This window comes from Hetaerina americana, unplaced genomic scaffold, assembly GCF_022747635.1.
Source record: "Hetaerina americana unplaced genomic scaffold, ioHetAmer1.1.p SCAF_52, whole genome shotgun sequence".
Classification (NCBI taxonomy): Eukaryota; Metazoa; Arthropoda; class Insecta; order Odonata; family Calopterygidae; genus Hetaerina; species Hetaerina americana.
In genome coordinates, this window is record NW_027287117.1 from 3,008,265 (window position 1) to 3,030,251 (window position 21,987).

A 21,987-nucleotide genomic window follows, 5' to 3' on the forward strand; every position below is an offset into this window, starting at 1 on the left:
CTGCCATAGGGTTAATTGAATGGTGCCGACCAAGACATTCCGGTAAATATGGTTCCAGCTCACTAATTCAAAGGTTGCATTCTCACCAAGGCAATAGATTTCATGCTATGCCGTAGGATACTTTTCTAAGCTGTGGACAACTAAACCCAAGGAGAAAGGTCATAGACAAGGAGTAACATCAGCATCTTAATCGACCATTCTTTTCTTTTCGTTCGCCTTTTCAGGAAGTGACGGAAGATGGGACTCAGATCTCCCAGTCGAGTTTCAAGAAGGAGGAAAGTGAGACGACGACCCAGGAGTCCAATCAGTCCTTCTCCTCCTCCAAGACGGTCTCCTCCTCCGTCAAAATGAGCTCCTCCTCCACCACCGGGGGCAACCTCTCCATCATGCCCTCCGGCGCCGACGACATCATGCGGCAGCAGGAGGAGTTGATGCAGAGGTCGCTGGCCGAGAAGCAGGACCGCTTCCTGCAGCAGCAGGAGCAAATGATGCAGCAGGCCCTCTCGCAGACTCAGGACTTGTCGGGTCTGCTGCAGCGGCAAGAGAGCAACACCTCGCAACAGATCCTGCAGAAGCAGGTGGTCGGGATGAGCTCGAGGTCCGTGGTGGAGGAGTCGGTGGAGGAAGAGCAGGTAACCACCCGCAGCGGTGTCATGAAGTTCACCTCGAGTTAGTTCCGGAAGCGGACGCCTGGGGGAGGTGGTGGAGCGCAGGAGGCGCGGAAGCGATGTTTTAAGCATGAGAATAATGCCCCCACACTTAACGAAAGAAGAGGAGGAGAGCGGTGATATAGAACATAGATGTTTTTTTCTCTCGTTCATTTTTTCTTTTCGGAACTGAGGAGACGAGCGACCGCGAGGAATTCATGACCGACACGAGCCCTCCCGGCCTGGACATGTTTCCTTCCATGCGTGGAAAGATGCCAGGAGAACGTTGGCTTGTACCGGTAATGCTTTCTTGCGTGTGCGATTCTCTTCGTTCATTTCTGTCGCTTATGCTTACTAAAGAGAATAGGCAACGCCTTTTTTGCGGTTAATTATTTTTTTTCATAGTTGAGAGGCACTTCTTTAATATTTTCACGAATAGCTCCTTCGGCTATGTGGCTGTGTTGCTTTGGGGGAGAAATTCTTATGTTTGCTTTCACATTTAACCCTGCGCAAATTTCTTTTCCATAAAGGATGTTTAGAGCATTAGAGAGTGATCCAAATTAGCTTACTATAAGATATAACGTCTGATTTCAATTCGAATTCAAGGGATATGTAGAGACCGCGAGCATGGCATATATTTCGCTTGAACATACACAAATATTAAAACGTAATTATTGCATTAATCACGGTTAAAAATGCAATGCATTTAAAATAATTGCTGTAAACATCAGTAAAAGCATATGCTTTGAAAGAATGCTTACCTATATCATAGCTACATCAACTAAAATAATAAAATAAGAGGTATTTTTAAGAGACATTTCTTATATAATATAATGAAGATCACCCTCAGTTTTTCCAATAGTTTATCTTCGTCTTGTAAACTTAACGTTTCACAGAAAGGCTTTATCGTCTAAAACAATGGCTAGTCATCAAAATATGATATTCAATTCATCGTAACAAGATTCATAGCAAACAAAATTAATTTCGAATAAAAGTTAAAAATAAGTAATTAGTAGGGTACACCATGGTGAGTCAAAATCATATCAGTATAGTTCAAGAGAACTTTGAAGCATTTCCGTGCATTTACATGTTGTAATGCAAGATAGATATACTTAATATTTGTTAACATAATCTACAATTGTTGACTCTGAGCAAGAGCAAATAGATCGATGAAACTTACAGAAATGTTGCTTTATGAAACACTACAGGTAAATATTAAATTGCATAAAGTTAGGTCTGATATTTTCCACTACTTGGCAGCAACACAATGTTCGGATGACTTGATCGAGAATAAGCCCAACTAATCCCACGACTTGGAGAAATGATTGAAATAGTTTCGTGGTCTAATGCCACCTCCAAGGGAATATTAATTCAAAGAGATAACTTCAAAAAGGTAAAGGTGTTAGTTCTATCATTGCATTTAGTAGGTATAAATAAATGATAAAATGCTACACCAGTGCCTTAATACTCCATAATAATAAGTTGTAATAAAACACTTTAAAATATTTACGAAAACAAAGTTACCGACTTATTAATTCAGCTATATATGTAGTACCGAATCCTTCTTTCGTTGAAAATAAAACAAAAAATCAATTTTAAACAGAATTCAGGATTTAAAAATTAATAAAAAAATAATTAAAAGCAATCGGGTGTACATATATTAGTGACATAATAACTTTCCAAGATCAGATCAAGTGTAATAAAATGACAGTTAACTCCAAGCAATCAATATTTTTAAAAATGCTAATAATTACAATCGTTCCGCGTAGGTACTAAAATTATTCATATAACTAACATATCCGAGAATATTATTGAAAAATGCTGAAGCGTCACTTCATGGAATATTAATATAATATGGAAGCGGTCATATTAACCTTTGCACCGAAGTCATTAGATCTTGCATCGCATATTTTTTATCAAGCAGAAAGAAACCTAATGAATAGATAACGCATCAGATTAATTAACAAGTGAAGAAAAAGCACGAGTGCATTTTACACAATAATATTTCTTGAGAGCATTGATGTGATATATCGACGCTCAATTTTTAGAGTTGATGTGCAAATGTTTTACTCGGTATAAAGAATATAATATTAGTCACTAATAAATAGATTGAATAAAATAACTTCATTTTTTACGAATATTCGCTCAATTTTTTACCAATCTATACAATTAATGAAAATAATAATTTGCTCAATTTATATCAAATGAGGTGCACTTACGGAGTTTTTGTAATGCTGAATTTGAAGTCACCGAATACAAGTTGTGATAATTTTTAAACGCTGAAAAATATTCCTTATTAATTTTTTAAAATGTTTTTCTAAGTATTACATGAATGGATTTTGAGAATTTTTATTGGTGGTAATTTTTTAGTGCAACCATTCACAAACCAGCTTAGATGCCTAATCATTCTTCATAGATCTTTTACTAACATTCCCTTGAAAATTTTTATTCTGAGAAACGATTTCTGGATTTGATTAATAATTTTTCTTTCTTTATTTTTCATTAATTTAACCTCCTTATGCTTTTTATTTGTATTCCATTTCCAATTAATAATAACTATATTTGAAAATAATTTAAATAATTGATACTGAAAAATAAAGAATTGGTACAACCAAAAATTAAAATATTCTTCACAAATAAACTTTCCGCTCTTCAGTCGTAAGGCTACATTTAAAGAATTAGAAATAGGATAATTTCTATAAAATCTTAGTCGAAAAGATGGCAAAGAGCCGCGACGAGGGAGCAGAAATAATCATATTGGAAAAACTGTAAATCTGCTGACTGCCGAATATCCGATGCTTCATTTCTATTTTGATGTGTTTACAATTTAAGCTACACCTAGTTTATTGGGGAAGTAACGGCATAGCTTCTTGCTCATTCGCATTTTCAGAATATAGAGATATGGCTGCCTCGATTACTTTTTCAAGAATTCACTGTGTTCGCTGTAGCGTTATTCGTCGGAAATTGAAAAAATCAGAATACCCAATTATCAAGTCCTCTCATGTGATAAAATACTGTTTTTAAGTCTTCAAAAGATGACGAATGTGTGTCCTCGGCTATCATTATTTTTTTTAGAATTCGTGTAAATCACAGATTTACTGCTCAAGAAAGAATAAAAGTTTTCTTTGGGTACTAATTTCATTTGTGTAATGTTTTGAGTGTTAAGTTTGTAATAACGAGTTAAATTAGATATTTCTCTTGCGAATAACATTTCTACTACTCACATTTCTGGAGTGATTTAGAACAAAAAATGTTGTTATATTTTGCTTAATAGTACCTACACATCAAGGATTGTTTACAATTTTGTCATACAAGGTATACTACACTACATGTAGAAGGGAAATTTTGAAATAAAATTCTTTATTGAAATCTATATGCTTCTAAGCTTTGTTTAAAAAGTATGGCTTTCAATTTGGTGCAAAGAACCACGGTAGCATTTTCGTGACGGCAGAAATTGTAAATCAAACCAATAGATGTGGAACAAAGGTAGGAAACCACTCACAAAATCCTGACACACGCTTTTCTAATTTTGGGCCCTAATTTCAGAATCCTTCATGACGACATTAAAACTTGAACAGGTAGAGAGATAGTTTTAAAAGAATTGATCCTTGCTTCACGACATTCTACAATCATTTAATTGGCTTCTTAAAGAAAATTAGACCTACAACAAGGATTAAATGTTCTCTCATTGTAGTGCATTGATGTAACGTACATCTCGAGCTGATAGTTTTATTTCAAATAAAAAAATTTGCAAATTTTTGTAGAATAGGGACTGCCATTTGTACTCGGCCATTACTCTGCCAAATGAAATGGAATGAAGTAACCCTGAAACTTCAAAGTGATTGGCTCCTTCAATCATCACCTACTCCCAGCTCAAACAACCCGTGACAATCCATTGTTCGGAACATTTTCTTCAGGAGAAATTCCAGTTGTAAGATTCAAACAGAATAAATCATTTTTATCCCATTAAAATACCCTAAGTAAAACACGGAAATGCTTGCTTTTCACTGATGTGGCTTACCTTTCTCTTCATTCCGCTGGTTTTGATCTGTTCTTTTGCATGTTTGAGCTGTTTTTGTAGATTTGGCACTTGTAAACACTGCAAAAAATGTGCAAGAAAAACCATAATTTATGAAATAAGAAACTTCCATGAATTCCCGCATGATTTACTGAGCTTCGATGGCCTAATACAAGAATGACGTCAAACCTCAACGCACACCATTGCTCAAACTCTACGATTGAATATCAAGTTTGAAATTCCCCAAACCATAGCATGGATTTGACATGTCAATAAGATGTCTCCCTTAATTTTTAGTTTAAACTGTCGGCAATAATGTTTGCTGCCAAGTAATGAAACATTATCCGACTTGAGTCCGATCTGACTAGGGTGTGGATTTTCTGAGCAAAATATACTACGTATGCATCAAGGAAAATGCACGGCAATAAATACTAAAAAGGCCTAAACTTCATGATAATCATTTTAATCGTCAAAAGAATAGCGCGTAGAGGGATAGTATATTGAAATTATTCATCCATTTCAAGTAAGCAAGAATGCCTTCAAATAACTACGAGAAGAGGAAATTGCAGCCATCAAGAATATTTGTAGCGATGACATGTACCAAAAGGAAAAAGAGGTTTCTGAAATTAGAATCCCAAATATATCCGCAATAAATGCCGCAATGTGTATAGGAAGATATTAATACACGATTACGTGAATTTGAAATGAAACCTATGCACCGAAAATGAAAGCCATTACTTTTAAATCACCCATTTTAAAGAATGTATACGAGACCTCAGCAAAATACACCGTGCCTGGAATGGCATGATTATGAAATGAACGAATTGGACCATCCCATTATGAGCTGTCGTATTAAATGCATTGAAAAAATCTACTGACTCAAAAATATATCGTTTGTTGAAGTGAAAAGGAGATCGAATTCATCACAATTATATCCAACAAAATATTGGGAAATACGAGAAAATAAATTACTGAAAGGTGTTCCACCGATGCATCCTAAATTTCAGTTTTCTCTCACTTCGAATCACCTCGCTTGTTAATGCAGACGAAGAAAAAAATTTATAAATTGGTTACTTTATTTTTACAACAGAAGGATGCAATTATTTTAATACTTATTTCGATCTCCAAATCATTATGAACTCCTCCACCATAATTCATTTTTGGTGGTGATGATAGAACTAGCGCAAACATGATGGGATGGCGCCGGAAAAAAATTACAAGAATTATTCTAAAAGAATTTCCCCACCCTCCTCATCCCCTCTGCCCGTTCCCTCAAAACCGGATCCCTCCAATTAACCCTGTCCGCAAACCACTAACGGCGCAACCTTGACATTCGGCTAACCCAATCAATTCAATTAATAAACCAACGACCGCCGGGGCTCGACGACCCAAACCCCGACCGAAAATCATCGACACCCGACCCCCGCTCCGCAAACTTCCCACCCCCCGCCCTTTTGCCCTTCCCCCAACCCCCTCTCCCCCGCCCTCCCTCGGGTTCTCCCTCGCTTCCTCCAGGGCCCGCCGGCGGGTGCGTTGGACGCCAACGGCAACCAGGTGGAGGAGGGGGCGGCGGAGAAGGAGGCGGCGGCGGCGAGGCCCGAGGCCCACCCCTCCGACACGACCACCCCTCCACCCGACACCACCTCCAACACCACCTCCACCACCACCACCGTATCCAACACCACCACATCCACCACCACAACCTCAAGCAACCAAGAGGAGGAGAGAGTCGAGGCAGCGGAGGAGGCGGCGAGGAGGGTGGAGGAGGAGGTGGAGGGGAAGGAGGCGCAGGTTAGTGAGAAGGGCGGTCGCCCCCGTGCCGAGGCCGCGGGGAAGCGGCGCGCCTCATCCCTGAAACCAATCACGTCCCCGCGCATGCAAGTTCATTTGCCCGAGAGCTTTTGATTTGGGGGTGCGTCGCCGTGGGAGAAAGAGGGAGGAGGGGCGACATTTCAAATGGATGGTGGAATCCTCAGCAAAGCATTTCAGAGTTAGATAATAGTGAATTAAAAACACACCAAAAATTGATTTAAACTCTTTTAAATTTAATTAGATAGTCGGAAGGTCAGAAGACAGGTAAACTTTGGACCTGAGGGTCACCCAGCCATTCACCCTCTTAAAAGGATTAATCTAACTAGTTTTTAAGCTTAGGATCCCTCGCGAATAATCCCTGGCTAATCCCTTTGCCGCAAAAGCCTCAAGTGTTCTCTCCGTTTGCTATGTGCGAAGCGTTGACTCGCTAGAATACCATCGGGTGTCAGTTCAATGCACTTTTTACTCAATGACCATCGCTTGTGAAATATATAATGGAAGAACGGGAGCATAGAAATATTTAATTTAATGAAATAGTTAAATTGAACACCAAAAATTAAAGATTTACAGTATCTTTTTGGTTTATATACACGAAATACATGCATCATTAATCCTGTTTTCGGCGAAAACGGAATAAACCAAGGGAATCAAAATATTACCTAGTTGAAGGATTTCTACGATACTTAAAGATAGTAGCTGCCAAATAGCATATGACCTTAAAAATGTTGATGATGAAATTTCACCAGAAATTTCATCAAAAAGTCGAATCGTTATGCATATAATATGCGTTTATAAATAATTCCGCATGCGTGTATTAAGGGCAGCTTTGGGTTAATCTATGATTATAGCCATTTCATCCTAATTAAAAGAGTAAAACAATACTGTGTCAGACTCAAATTATTAGATTTCCATTAGGCGTCCTACACATTAGTGCAGTTTTTAGATGAACAGAGTTTTAAGACTTTTCGACAAAATTTCGATGAACATACGAGGTCATCCGGAAAGTAGTACCCGTTCGTGCCGCATGAAGTGCTGACGACGCGAGTAGCCGCTGGACGAGGTCAGATAGCTTCAGTGGCTTGTCTGCCTTCTCTGAGCCAAGTTGCGTGACGCTAGCATTGCCTGTGTTGTTTCTGTGATTGTTTACAATGTTTAAAAAAATTGAGAACGCCGCCAGTTGTGAAGTGAGGGCAGTGATTAAATTCCTCAATGCAAGAAACGTTCGCCCATGTGATATTCATCGCCAATTAAAGGAGGTGTATGGAGACAATGTAATGGACGAGTCGTCTGTTCGGCGGTGGTGTCGCAACTTCAACATGGGGAGGGGGAACACACACGACGATGAGCGTTCGGGGAGACCGTCTGTCATTACAGACCAACTGGTGAGCTCAGTTGACGAATTCGTGAGGAACGATCGGCGCGTCACAATTGATGACATCTGTGAGCATTTTCCCAATGTTTCTCGAACAATTGTTCATGAAATTGTTAAACACCATCTGCATTATGCAAAAATTTGTGCAAGATGGGTCCCTCGCGTATCTCAATGAGCTGGCGGCGAAGGACTATGCAGCAGGAATACAGAAACTTGTCACACGTTATGACAAATGCCTTAATTTGCTTGGAGATTATGTTGAGAAGTAGTTTAAAGTATACTCTTTCAAATAAAATTTTTTATGTTTGTTAATATTTACTTTTGTGTCTTTATTTCACGAACGGGTACTACTTTCCGGATGACCCTCTTATATGCACATTTCTACACCTGTAGGCCTCACCTAATATGATACAGCGTAAAAAGCTACTCTGCGACAAATTCTCCGGACGCCCTCTTCCCCAAACGCACCTACTCAAGGCTCAACTTCATCTTAAGCCCATTCATCATCTTTAGTTTCGGAATTCCCCTTGCTATAGCAGTTTCCAGAAAATTTTATTTTCCCCATCAGGACGAATGATATACTTAATTTTTTCCAGGTAAATACTGAAAGCAAGATTAATACTTATTTTAACTTCTAATATTCAAGTACTTGACAGGTGATAACAAGAATATGCTTTTCTTAAATAGGTTTCTAAGCTGAGTTTTCTTTTTGATTAAGCCGAACCTATACCAGAATGGGCGGATTTACATTTAGTAATCGATGTTCCCATTGCGCATGAAGATAATTATAAAACGCTGTCAATCCAGAGTTGACTATATTTGACAAATACAATTGCATTGCAATATTTACTGCATCATCAATCATATAACTTCATACAGCCTCCTTATAAAATAATATTAATCAAAGGAAATGTTCAACGGATATTTTTAAATTACACATAGATAGAGTGTCTTGGGAAAACTAATGAGTATATTACAGAAAATACGAATAGATTGGAAGGACAGAAGGCTAATCCTCAATCTGTACTTGTCTCAGGCTGCTCAGGTGCGAGAGGGGAACGAAGAGTCCGGATGGGCAGTGTTAGCAAGAGGTGTATGGCAGCCCATACTACGGTGATAATGGCCCATTATCACCGTCGCTGTTCAACCAGTATGTAGAGGAAATGATTAAAGAGTGGGAAGAACTGGAGGTAGGAATGAAAGTGGGCGGGGAAATCTAAAAATCAGTTAGGTTCGCTAATAACCCAGCTTTAATTTGTCAGTCAGCCAAGGGATCGCAGGCATTTCTTAGTGAATTGGAAACTCAGTGCTACATATATGGAATGAGAATCAATATTTATAAAAAAAGGTTATGCCGTTTTCCAGAAAGGGAAAGGTTTAGCTTAACATTGAAATCAGAGGGTACAGCCTGGAGCAGCAGGCAGGACAGTTTGCGTATATCAGGAGTTTTTTGGATCAACACGGTCTAAGTAGTCAGGACGTAAGGAGAAGAATTGCGCTAGGCAAAGGGGCTTTCAGAAGGAGGAGGGAATTGATGACCGAGAGGTTGGGTAGGAATGTTAAGAAAAGGTCCGTTTAAACTTATATATGGGGAGTGGCTATGTACGGTGCGGAAACGTGGTCATTGAAGCAGGATGATAGAAGTGTATTGGAGACTTTTGAAATGTGGGTGTGGAGAAGAATGGAGAAGGTGAAATGGACAGAGAAGAAAACAAATGAGGAATTACTTTGTATGGTGGGCGAAGAGAGGGGTTTTTTGGGAGAAATCTTATGGAGGCAGGAAAAGTGGATGAAGGCGGTATTGACCGGAATTGGGATGGTGAAGCCTGTAATTGAGGGGAGAATGTTAGACAAACGAGGAAAGGGAAGGAACAGGATAGGAATGTCGGACGGGATGAAGGGAGGAAGGAAGTACACACAGATAAGGAAGGACTCATGGTAGACTAGGAGGCTCTATCGTGTTTTGTTCGGAGATATTTATTTACTAGTTGTGTTTAAAACCTACCTTAGCCGCTAGATTAACTTATAAATATATATATATATATATATATATATATATATATATATATATATATATATATATATAATGAAATAAAAACGCAGTATGCCAATTATAAAGTTTTAATATTGACATATTACTGTGTATAGTTATAATATCTATGCGATGAAAACTAAGTATTTTTCCATATCTATTGACTAGAGTTACTTTTCGTGAGACAGTGAATTTTATAAGCAATACCTAGCTCCGTATAACGCTCTTATTTTGTTTTTATCAATGATATCATAGAAAAATGATAATTTAAATTAACTCTGAACAGTTAATAGCATACAAATGTATATACATAAATATATTTAATTATTTTTATTATTTTATATATATATATATATATATAATTATTATTAAAAGTTAATCAACCGGTTACGGTAGGTTTTTGGATGGACACAGCTACTAAATAGAACGTTTTGTGAATCCTAAAAAAACACAAAATCCAGCATCCTACTCTACAGTGATATACATTTGTTTATGTGAGTAAGAATATAAAAAACAAATATTTTCCTCTTTTGTTTCCAAATTTTTATTTTGGTGCCCTTATTTCGGCTCCACAGTTTCTTCTTCCAAACTAATCCCACCTGGCACTTACACTTCGAAAAATATCTCTACTCTTGTATATTTTTTGGCCGCCTTCTTACATCGGCGATGGCGCCATTCCATCCGTTTCAACAAAAATCACCATCACTCCACAGATTCATCCGTATTCCTCATGTACCACATTTCTGAACAAACAAATTCAATTTCATGTTAACTGTTTGTTCGTGTTTTGCCCGCGGGCTTGCAATTCGATTCACTGAGTTTCCTTTGACGCTTGTCCAAAATTCCTGAATATTATTTTATGGTATGAAAGCACATACTCAATATGATACTGATCAATTAAATGAAATGGAAATTTCTTCGATAGAAAGCGTAAGGAAACAAATATTTACAATATTTTACAGTAATTTTTCATTGAATTAAAAGGAACACAACAAAACCTAAATCAGAGATGATAACAAATCGATGTGTCAGAGGCTTCAAAGTAAATACCACACATAGGTGTTTATATAATCACCATAGTATTTTTTATTAGCATCAGAAGAGTTAAAAACGTTTTTACTAAATGGGTGTCTTTTCAAAAGAATTTGACCAAAAAGATAAAATTCGAGAAAGAAATAAAAGTAAAGTAAAACATAAAAAGGAAGATTTGTGTAGCATTGTTATAATCCATAAAGGTGAAAGTAAAACCTGTTTCTAAATCTCAAAGATATGCTTCAAAGGGAGAATAACTCGTGTTAACTAATTTCGCACAAAAATTAAAGTCGTATTAAAAAGAGACAATGAACCAAACGACCTCATTTTTAATATTAGATGCAGCCAAATCTCGATGAGGAACATGGCGCATCAAATATTCTCAACGCGGATAGAAAAACGTCGTTATAGTTTTTTTTTCAGTGCTGTATATCAGAAAGGAAAATTTTCAAAATGTGTCTGTAGCCAGGAAATAAAAATATCTTGTTTTAAGCAAATGCTAGGTACACCTTCAATATTTCTCGCAAAAATCCGTTTCAAGAGACTATACTTTAAAGGTACCAAATGACGGCGATAGAATATGCTACTTGTTTCTCCGAGTTTATTAATGGTAACATTTGCAGCAGTCGAATCTCACAATTTCAGCTAGCTATTTCGCACCAATAATGAGAGTCATTGGACGGAGATATTAAAATATCAGGTCCACCAATACTCCATTTCAATGTTACTGCACTAGAATAATATATAACATGAAGAATAAAATGTTACACTAGATACGTCAAAAACCAGCAAGTAATTCAAGCAGAGAAAAATTTTGGAGAATATAACAGCGATAACTCAGACGCAGACACAAAGAGATGCAGTTACAAGAAGAACGACACGGTCTAGAAAAATCTAATTGCAGAGCGCCAGTTCACGACGGATGGGCGGAGCCTCGATGAACTAAATGGTGGGTGAAAATATCCTCGGACTTCGAAAGAAGCCAGAGAACAGCGGCGACGGAAGAACGATCAAATAGACACGAAAAAAAAACAGAAACCAAATTCCTTTCTATTTTTGAATATTTTACGACAAGGTGAGACACATTGGCAGAATCACAAAGAAAGAATCAGAAAGACGGCAATGAGAGAGGACAGGAACCCAAGTCTCAGATTAGCTGTTCGAGAAGCCCATCTCCGAGAAGTATAAGATTAAGCGTGGATGTTGTATAGAAGGAGCTTAATAAACCATCACCCGCGTAATGGCACAGTCCAAACCAGCTCTTTATAAGCCCTCTTACATGTATGCTCCATCCTGCACAATTTTTTCGAATAAAAGTTTCAGCTTCACTGGTAAACACGAGAAATTATATACATACATATAAATATATATATACATACAAATATATATATATATGTATATATATATATATATAACAGATTTAGATTTTTAGAATATAGAAACACAAAGAAAGGACACTCACAATTTGTTATTTGACGTTTCGGCAGCACAGCTGTCGTCTTCAGAATGGCGTTCTCGGGGAAGAGCGGAGAGGATGTGCGGGGGAGAGGTGGGGGAGGGAGAGGTAAAGGGACATATAGGAAATGAACAAGGGGGTGGGGGGGATATGTAGGCAGCCAATTGATGCATTCAGTGGGCTTGGTTCAGCCCGGGCGGTTTGAATGATTGGGCCACCCAGATATGCGCCATCTCGCGGGTTTTCACCTCTATTATACTCGCAGATTTGGGAAGGATTTCAATCACCGAAACGGAGAAGCAGTCGTCAAAAGATTGATTGTGGGAAGCGGTGTGAGTAGGGATGGGATAATTAAGAAATGTGGGAGATTTGGTGGAATATCGGTGGTTATTCATGCGGAGGGAAAGTGCGGTCGTGCATTCGATTCGATTCCACCAAATCTCCCACATTTCTTAATTATCCCATCCCTACTCACACCGCTTCCCACAATCAATCTTTTGACGACTGCTTCTCCGTTTCGGTGATTGAAATCCTTCCCAAATCTGCGAGTATAATAGAGGTGAAAACCCGCGAGATGGCGCATATCTGGGTGGCCCAATCATTCAAACCGCCCGGGCTGAACCAAGCCCACTGAATGCATCAATTGGCTGCCTACATATCCCCCCCACCCGTTGTTCATTTCCTATATGTCCCTTTACCTCTCTCTCCCCCACCTCTCCCCCGCACATCCTCTCCGCTCTTCCCCGAGAACGCCATTCTGAAGACGACAGCCGTGCTGTCGAAACGTCAAATAACAAATTGTGAGTGTCCTTTCTTTGTGTTTCTATATTCTAAAAATCTAAATCTGTTTTTTAAATATTTGTGCGTCGCCGAAGAGCGTTCCATTTCGAAGATATTATATATATATATATATATATATATATATATATATATATATATATATATATATGTATGTATGTATGTATATATACATATATATATATATATATATATATATATATATATATATATATATATATATCGTCCCTCCCCGGACTACAACCTTGACGTGGTGGAAGGGCTTGTGCGTTCCGATGACCCCTAGAGCTGTACTGGCGGGAGTAATAAAAATTGCTCCTGGTAGGGTCACCCATGCCAGATAGGTCGAAGGTTAGGAGCCAGACGAAAGGTAGTCCACGCAGCGTCTGTTCCTCAGTGAGGCGGCTGCAATGGCGTCTGACCCCAGTGGGGCGGCCAGTAAGTGATGGTGTCACGTTAAAAACACTATTGAGGAAGGCAACGGGAAACCACCTCAATTATCATTCCCAAGAACAATGTGATGGACAATAGAGATATTTTGAGTCCTGGCAACCACGGGGCTCGGCCCAATCGGACGTGTGTCGTGCCCGGCAGCGGGGGAGGCAAGGCTTCCGCGGTCGTCATCCCACGAAACCCTTGCAAGGGAAAACCAGCAGCAGCAGGACAGAAGACGCAGGAGAAGAAGACCAAATTAGTTAGAATAGGAACGTGGAATGTTAGGACAATGATGAGGACGGGGAAATTGGAGAATGTTAAGCGAGAGATGGAAAGGGGAAATATAGATATTTTAGGTCTATGCGAGGTGAGATGGAAAGATAGCGGGGATTACTGGAGTGATAAGTATAGAATAATATACAGCGGTGGGGACGAGAGCCAACGAGGGGTCGCCATAGTATTAAATGAAGAGGTAGGAAGAAGCGTAGTCAACATAGAGCAGGTAACGGATAGAATACTACTAGTGGAGATAAAAGCAGAACCGACGAACTTAGTTATTATCCAGGTATACATGCCACCGAGCAACCATAAGGAAGAAGAGGTCGATAGGATATACGATCAGTTAGAGGACATGATTGCATGTGTTCCTGCAGGGAAACATTTGATAGTGATGGGGGATTGGAATGCGACAGTAGGCGAAGGAAGAGATGGTGATGAGGTGGGGGACTACGGTTTAGGCACGAGGAATGACCGCGGGGAGAAAGCAGTTGAGTTCTGCAGGAGACAGGGGTTAGTTATCACCAACACTTGGTTCAGACACCACAAAAGACGCAGGTATACATGGAAAATGCCAGGTGACTCGGGAAGATATCAGCTAGATTATATCCTGGTTAGACACAGGTTTAGGAACAGTGTGATAAATTCCCACAGCTTCCCGGGAGCGGATGCGGACTCAGACCACAATTTAGTTGTTATGAAATGTAGCGTACGTTTTAAAAAGATAAGGCAGGGGCGGCGAGTTAGAAAATGGAATGTAGAAGCATTAAATGGGTTGAAAAGAAAGGAATACAAACAGGCGATAGAGAAAATCATGGAGGACGGTAAAGAGCTAAGTACTATTGAAGAAAAATGGGAATGTATCAAAAAAGGGTTGTCTAAAGCGGCAAAAGACACTATTGGAACCGTTAACGCTAAAAGGACTCGTAAACCATGGATCACGGATGAGATGATTACAAAAATGGATGAGCGGCGAAAATGGAAGAATATATATACAGAATTAGGCAAAATGAAGTACAAAGAATTGAACAATAAATTGAGGCGGGCAACAAATAAAGCAAAGGAAGCATGGTGGAAGACGCAGTGCGAGAATATGGAAAGTCTGCAGAGGAAGGGGGAAATCGGTGCGCTTTACAGCATAGTTAAATCTTTATCGGGAAGTAAGAAAGGGAGATCAACGATAGCAGTTAGAGATAAGGCCGGTAAGGTAATAGTTGACGCAGGAAAGATCCAAGAGAGATGGAAGGAATATGTAGAAGACCTGTATAGTAAAGAGCTTAGACCAACAAAGTTAGACATTGAAAAGGAACATGACGTAGAGGAAGATAGCTTAGGTCCAGGCATACTAGACAATGAGATAGAAAGGGCATTAAGGGAGATGAAACTAAATAAGGCCGTGGGGGTAGATAACATTCCCGTGGAACTTTTGAAATGCTTGGGAAAATGTGGGAGGAAGAGGCTATATGGGCTGATCCGTAGTATTTATGAGGAGGGAATCTGGCCGGAAGACTTTGTGAGATCAGTTTTAGTTCCTATTCCGAAAAAGGTAAAGGCCACGTCATGTGAGGACTATAGGACAATTAGTTTGATATCCCACGCAGCTAAGGTTGTTCTCAGGATCATAAACAAAAGGATAGAGAGTAGGGCAAATGATTACTTAGGGGATGATCAGTTTGGGTTTAGGAAGGGGAGAGGTACGCGTGATGCCATTGCAGTAATGAGATTATTAATCGAGAGGAATATAGAACACAACCAGGAGGTATTTGCCTGTTTCGTAGATTTCGAAAAAGCGTTTGATAGAGTAAATTGGGAAAAACTAATGAGTATATTGCAGAAAATAGGAATAGATTGGAGGGAAAGGAGGCTAATCCGCAATCTGTACATGTCTCAGACTGCCCAGGTGAGGGTGGGAAACGGGGAGTCAGGATGGGCAGTGTTAGGACGGGGTGTAAGGCAGGGTTGCCCATTATCACCGTTGCTGTTCAACCTGTACGCAGAAGAAATGATCAAAGAGGCATGGGAAGAACTCGAGGTAGGAATGAAAGTGGGCGGGGAAGTCGTAAAATCAGTTAGGTTTGCTGATGACCAAGCTTTAGTTTGTCAGTCAGCCAAGGGGCTGCAAGCATTGCTTAGTGAATTGGAAATTCAGTGCGACAGGTATGGGATGAGAATCAATATTAATAAAACAAAGGTTATGCGATTTTCTAGAAAGAAAAAGGCCAAGCTTAACATTAAAATAGGAGGCCAAAGCTAGAGCAGGTAGAACAGTTTACGTATCTAGGTAGTGTTTTGGACCAACACGGTCAAAGTAGTAGGGACGTAAGGAGAAGAATTGCGCTGGGCAAAGAGGCTTTCACGAGGAGGAGGGAGTTGATGACGGGGACTTTGAGTAAGGATGTTAAGAAAAGACTCGTAAAAACTTTGATATGGAGCGTAGCTATGTACGGCGCGGAAACGTGGTCATTGAAGCAGGAGGATAGACGTAGACTGGAGGCTTTTGAAATGTGGGTGTGGAGAAGAATGGAGAAGGTGAAATGGACAGAGAAGAAAACAAATGAGGAAGTACTTGGTATGGTGGGCGAAGAGAGGGGTTTGTTGGGAGCAATCCTATGCAGGCAGGAAAAGTGGATGAAGGGGGTGTTGACCGGCAGTGGGATGTTGAAGACTGTGATAGAGGGTAGAATGTTGGGCAAAAGAGGAAAGGGAAGGAACAGGATAGGGTTGTTGGACGGGATGAAGGGAGGAAGGAAGTACTCAGAGATGAAGAGGGACCTGATATAGAGTAGGATGATTGATTTTGTGTTTTGTTGGGAGTGATAAGGTGTTTGTTTGGTAGTTGTGTCAGTCCAAAAACCTACCTTAACCGGTAGATTACTTAAAAAAAAAAATATATATCGTATAATTGAGAATGTTAATAACACCACATTAATTTATAGACATATATCCGCTTTAAATACAAAAGTAAGCCATTTTTGCCAGCACCTTAAAAATTTATACGCCCATTCTCAATATTCCATTTCGGTCTTACCCTGGGGATCCAATCAGGTGACAGTGTGGAACAAATGATGTAGATGCCAATACTTCAAACTCGTCAAAATCTCTTAATTCTTCCCATTACATCTTTCATTGTTTTGGTTATTTTAGAAAAAACAAAAAACCTTAAAACTAAGTCCGCAATGGGAGCGAGGGCTCATTGTAAACTGGCAAGCGGCCATATTGATGGCTCCTCGAAAGCATTATGACAGAAGCTAACGATATTAAAGGATCCTCAGAAGGTAGTCAACTGTTCCTATAGTATTGGCAATCTTCGTTGAAGGCACGTTCTGCATTGATGAAGACTTATCATCGCTAGATTTCTCAGCTTTGTTTAACAAGTCATTCGATGTTGCTAAAAAGGCGCTTTGCACAGAAAGTTGCCCTAGCAGGAAGAAGGAAGCTTATGCCGTCAAATTGTCAAAGTTAAGAGAATAAATAAGAAATTTACCCAGAAATATTCAAAAGGGATGAAAGGAATATATAGAGGAACTATATGGCGAATACAATAGGGTTAGACATAGAAAGAGACGTAGATGAAGATAGCTGAGGCCTAGACATACATAGATGGGGCATGAAGGGAATTTAATGAAATAAGGCCACGGAGTTTGAAAACATTTTCTCGGAACTACTTAAAGATTTTGGAATGCTTTGGAGGAAAGGTTTACAAGGGCAATTCATAACATATGTGTACGAAAGACGCATTAGGCAGGAAGATTTTGTCATATCAGCGTTAATTCTCATGACAGAAAGTCAGCCACAGGTTAGAACTAAAGAGAAATAAGCTTGTTTTCGCACGCAGCTAATTTTGTCCTCAAGACCATTATCAACTAGAGGATGGAGATCCGGGAAAATGATTACTTGGGGGATAATCAGCTTGGGTTCCGTAATGGGAGAGACACAAGTGCTGCGTTATGAGGTTACTTATTGAGAAGAGCATATAAATAAAATCTGGATGCACGCATTTATTACATAAATTTCGAGAAGAAGTTTATTAGAGGGAATTGGATAATATTTATGGATATATTACAGATTATTAAAATGTGGAAGGGAAAGGAGGCTAATCCACAACCTTTACCTGTCTAAGACTGCTCAGGTGCGAGGGAGGGTAGCGGACTGAGTGGTGTTAGGAAGAGGAATAAGACACTGGCATGCCCATTATTACCACTGTTTTTCTCTTTATATGCAGAGGAAACGGTAAAAATGGCATGAAATTAACTGGAGATAGGACTGAAAGTCGGTGAGGTATTCATAAATTTTGCGGATGACGGAGCTCCATTTAGTCAGTCAGCCAAAGGTTTGCAATCACTATTGAGCACATTAAAAAAGTAAATCAATCTGAAAGGTATTCGATGAGAATCAATGGAATCAAAATAAAGGTTAAGATTTTTCAAAAAGGCGAATGCTAAGCTTAATGTTAAAACGGGGAGGCAAAAACAAAAGCAGGTGGACATGGGGTCACCTGAGCGACCTGCTCAAATACGATTAAGATGCTATTGACCTATATTGCAAGCATTATAGTCCAAAATGGTCAAAACAATAGGGACATAAGGAGAGGAATTGCCTTGGGCAAAGGAGCTTTCACAAGGAAGAGAGAATTAATGACGGGGACGTTGAGTAAGAATGTCAAGAAAAGTATCGCCAAAACTTTATGAGGGTAAAAAGAAACTTTACACTTCCACAATAAAGATTTAATATTTCACGACCATGGTTTCGATGATGCACAGGTGACCATCAAGGTGGTGACGATGCGCAGCATCGAAACCATAGTAACATAGAAAATGTTAAGTTACTTTTTACCCTCATAATGACGGAATTCCACAAAGTTAAACCTGCAAATGCTACACTAAAACTTTGTTAGGGAGAGTTGTGTTGTACGGCGTAGAAACATGAACGTTGAAGCAAGATGATAGCCGTGGTTTGGCAGCTTCGGCGGTATATAAGAACACTTTAATAAAGTGTAGAGTAATGATAGTAAATAGTTCTAAAAATCGAAGTGAATGGATAGATGTCGAGTGTTGAAATGTGCCACATCAAGTGGACTATTTGAAGTGACTGAGTCGTCCATGTTTATTATATGGCATGCTCCCCTCGGTCCCCGCAGACGGTCGAACCACCGCCCGCCGCGGAAGAGGAGGCGCCGCCCGTCGAGGAAAAAGAGGCACCACCCGCTGAGCAGGCCGTGGAGTCTCAGAGTCACACGACGGAGATCCAGCAGGAGAGCATCAAGAACACGCTCCGGGAGATTATCTCGGAGATCGAGCAGGCCGTCGTGTCGGAGGCGATAACGGAGTCCAAGACGGAAACGGAGACTAAGGTGAGAGGACACGGCCTCCGAACACACCTCTTCAATATCAAAACCCATTGGCGTTGAGGACAAATTTTGTGACTTGCTCACGCATTATGCATGTTCGATCAAATAGAAAGTAAAATGAAGGGAAGTGCAAAGTGCCTTGTCTGAATCAGAGATAATGATGAAGATTTACTTCATTGTAACAAGACAGCTTGACACGATGTAGACAGAAATCTCGACCACCCTTGAGGAATGCGCTCCAGGGTAAGAAATTCGTACTCTGAAAGTTTGAATTATCTTCTGTGTACTATCACGACTTAGTACGAAGGAAAACCAACAAATTATTATTTTTTTCCGACACAGGTTTTGCCAGCATCGCCATAACAATAATATTCAGTTTTCCTTCGAGTGCTTCACCAAATATTTTTGAGATTTTAATGCTCATTGAACGGCTGAGTGACACGTGCTATTTCTCAATATTTGTTTTGATTTCTCGCTCGAGTATTTTCAACTAAATTCACATGATCGAACGGGAAGAATAATGAATTTTATTAGTCAAACCTAGGAGCCCAACGCTGACGGGCCTTGATATGCTGTGGATACAATCATTAGGGTCTTACATTTATTAAGAACCGGGGCTCTTTAGGCAGACTCAAACCTGAGACGGTTTAATCTGATTGCTTTTAGAAGTTTCCCAACAAAGCCCACGAAGAGAAAATGAACTACCGGAATCCTTTCCATTAAATGAAGCCAAAGAGACAAAACAGTGTTGAAACATTATTTTCTGGTTGTTTCCTGATCTTGCAATTCCCGTAAAAAGCCACCCCAGTATGTCGACTGAATTAAAGGTTCTAATAATTAGAAATTAGATTTCAATAGCAATGTGTCTCCCAATCCCTTCGACCAAAGCTTAGTTAATGATAGGAAGTACATTAAGTGGACACATAATAGGCATTTAATATAGACGCATGTGAAATGGAATTACATATGACCAAATTACGTATTTTCTTTTGGCTTCTAATACTATGTTTAAATCCACATCAAAACTCAAAATTTCCAGAATAATTTTATTATTGACTGAATTTTTCATTGCAAATAAATTAAAGAGGGTGAAGTGACCGTTAGTAGACTGAATTAAACCAATGTGTTGTTTAATGATAACAAGTTATTAAATCCAAGAACAGATTTTTCTGAATATAACGTGGTAACACTTGTCACATCATTTAAGAGACAAACAGTTGATCTTAATAAGGGGGAAAGTCCCTGATTTTAACAATTTCAAAGTTTATTTTTGATAACTTTTTTATGCCCGCGACTGATATTTTTTATTGCGGTAATGATGAATTGTGCTTCCACAGCACAGCATTAACTCCATAAATTTATTCGATATTACCTTCTTATTCCGATCAATCCAACCGATTCATTTTAGGGTTGGAATTGTCGTGTCAGTCACAAGCTTTGATTAAATGTGTTTTTCCAGTAGATTTAAGTCCTGTACGCTGTCTTCGAACCATAAGTAGCATAACCATTGTTGTGATTCTAACAATCGAGTTTAAGTCTGTACTCGTCCAAAACTGTTTTTCATCAATCAAGTAGTTTACCTCTCTATATTTTCGAATTACAAATTTATTTTTCTGGACGGGGCTCAAGCGTTTCAGACAAATTCTCAATCAGGCGAAAGTAATACAGAATTCAAACTCTTTCGCAAATCACTCTCATGAATTTACTTGTATTAACCGACCGTTAATTTTGGACACGTATTAACGTGTCCAAAATGCAGCTCCAAATGTTTTTTTCTCAAGTAAAACCCGAATCCAGTAAAGGAGTCAACAACTTTCTCCAATTTTTGCAGAAGGTTCTCCAAAGAGAAGGCAATTTGCTTTTCCCTTAAATTTCTCTTTAGGGAAAAGACATCGTTCGACATTCAGCATCGTAGAATTGGCTATTTTTTATTACAGATTAATCTATCCAAAAGTTTCATCCTATATCTCGCCATCTATTATTTGAAAGCAAATATTATTGCTTGGGTTGGGTATCGATCATAATTACCAGCAGGAGGTAAATATATAAGAAATATCCTCAATTAATACAGAATAAAACACTTTCTATTCCTCTCTTGATGGAGATTGTCCCAAGACATTTCATTTATTCCTATTTCATTTGATTTTTCATTATTATAATATTAAAAAATAACAACTTCAAGTTTTCATGTTACTTCCGCCCATTTAATGAATACGATTTATGAATGCAAAATATTAATGAAAAAAACCAACCCTGACTCTTTCTTTTCTTAAAACATTTTTAAAATGATCCATTGGCATTTTCAGAACATTTTCTTAATAATTTTTTCAATAAACTTGCATCTAATTATGGAAAAAAACCAATAAAATAACAATAGCTCTCAAATCACCAACTTTGGAGTAATATTAAGTTCAAACGGAAGCTTACTGCCACAGCATTTAACAATTCCGTGTAAATTTTCTTTCGATGAATTCTATTCATTTCACACTTGATAGCAGAAAGAAGAATTTCCGGAGAAGGTGTATTACCAAGCGATCGTCTCAAACAGTGAATCTACGAATCCATCAGCCTTCGGATCTGTCACCATGGAAAGCAGTCAAGTGGATGTCACCGAGGAGGTAATGTATGGGCGAAAAAATCCAAAGAGTCCACAGGGGAAACTATGTGGGCCGGGCTACACAGAGAATGAAATCAGGCCGCCTGGGCAGCTGGAGGCTGCCGTGCTTGGAAGCTGGACCCTACCCCGTGGGTGGACATGGCGC

At 39.1% G+C, this 21,987-nt stretch overlaps 1 protein-coding gene across 4 annotated transcripts in view; it reads left to right on the top strand.

Moving 5' to 3' along the window:
* Positions 1-21,987, top strand: part of LOC139694679 (fap1 adhesin-like) — a 223,224-nt gene that overhangs the window by 63,449 nt on the left and 137,788 nt on the right. For 3 of the 4 annotated variants that reach the window (XM_071593177.1, XM_071593175.1, XM_071593178.1), the window contains exons 4-7: positions 225-632; positions 6,181-6,456; positions 19,016-19,228; positions 21,721-21,843. In XM_071593177.1, coding sequence (XP_071449278.1) covers positions 225-632; positions 6,181-6,456; positions 19,016-19,228; positions 21,721-21,843 — 1,020 coding nt within the window. The remainder of the gene's footprint in view (positions 1-224; positions 633-6,180; positions 6,457-19,015; positions 19,229-21,720; positions 21,844-21,987) is intronic. The other variant, XM_071593176.1, reaches the window with a different exon arrangement.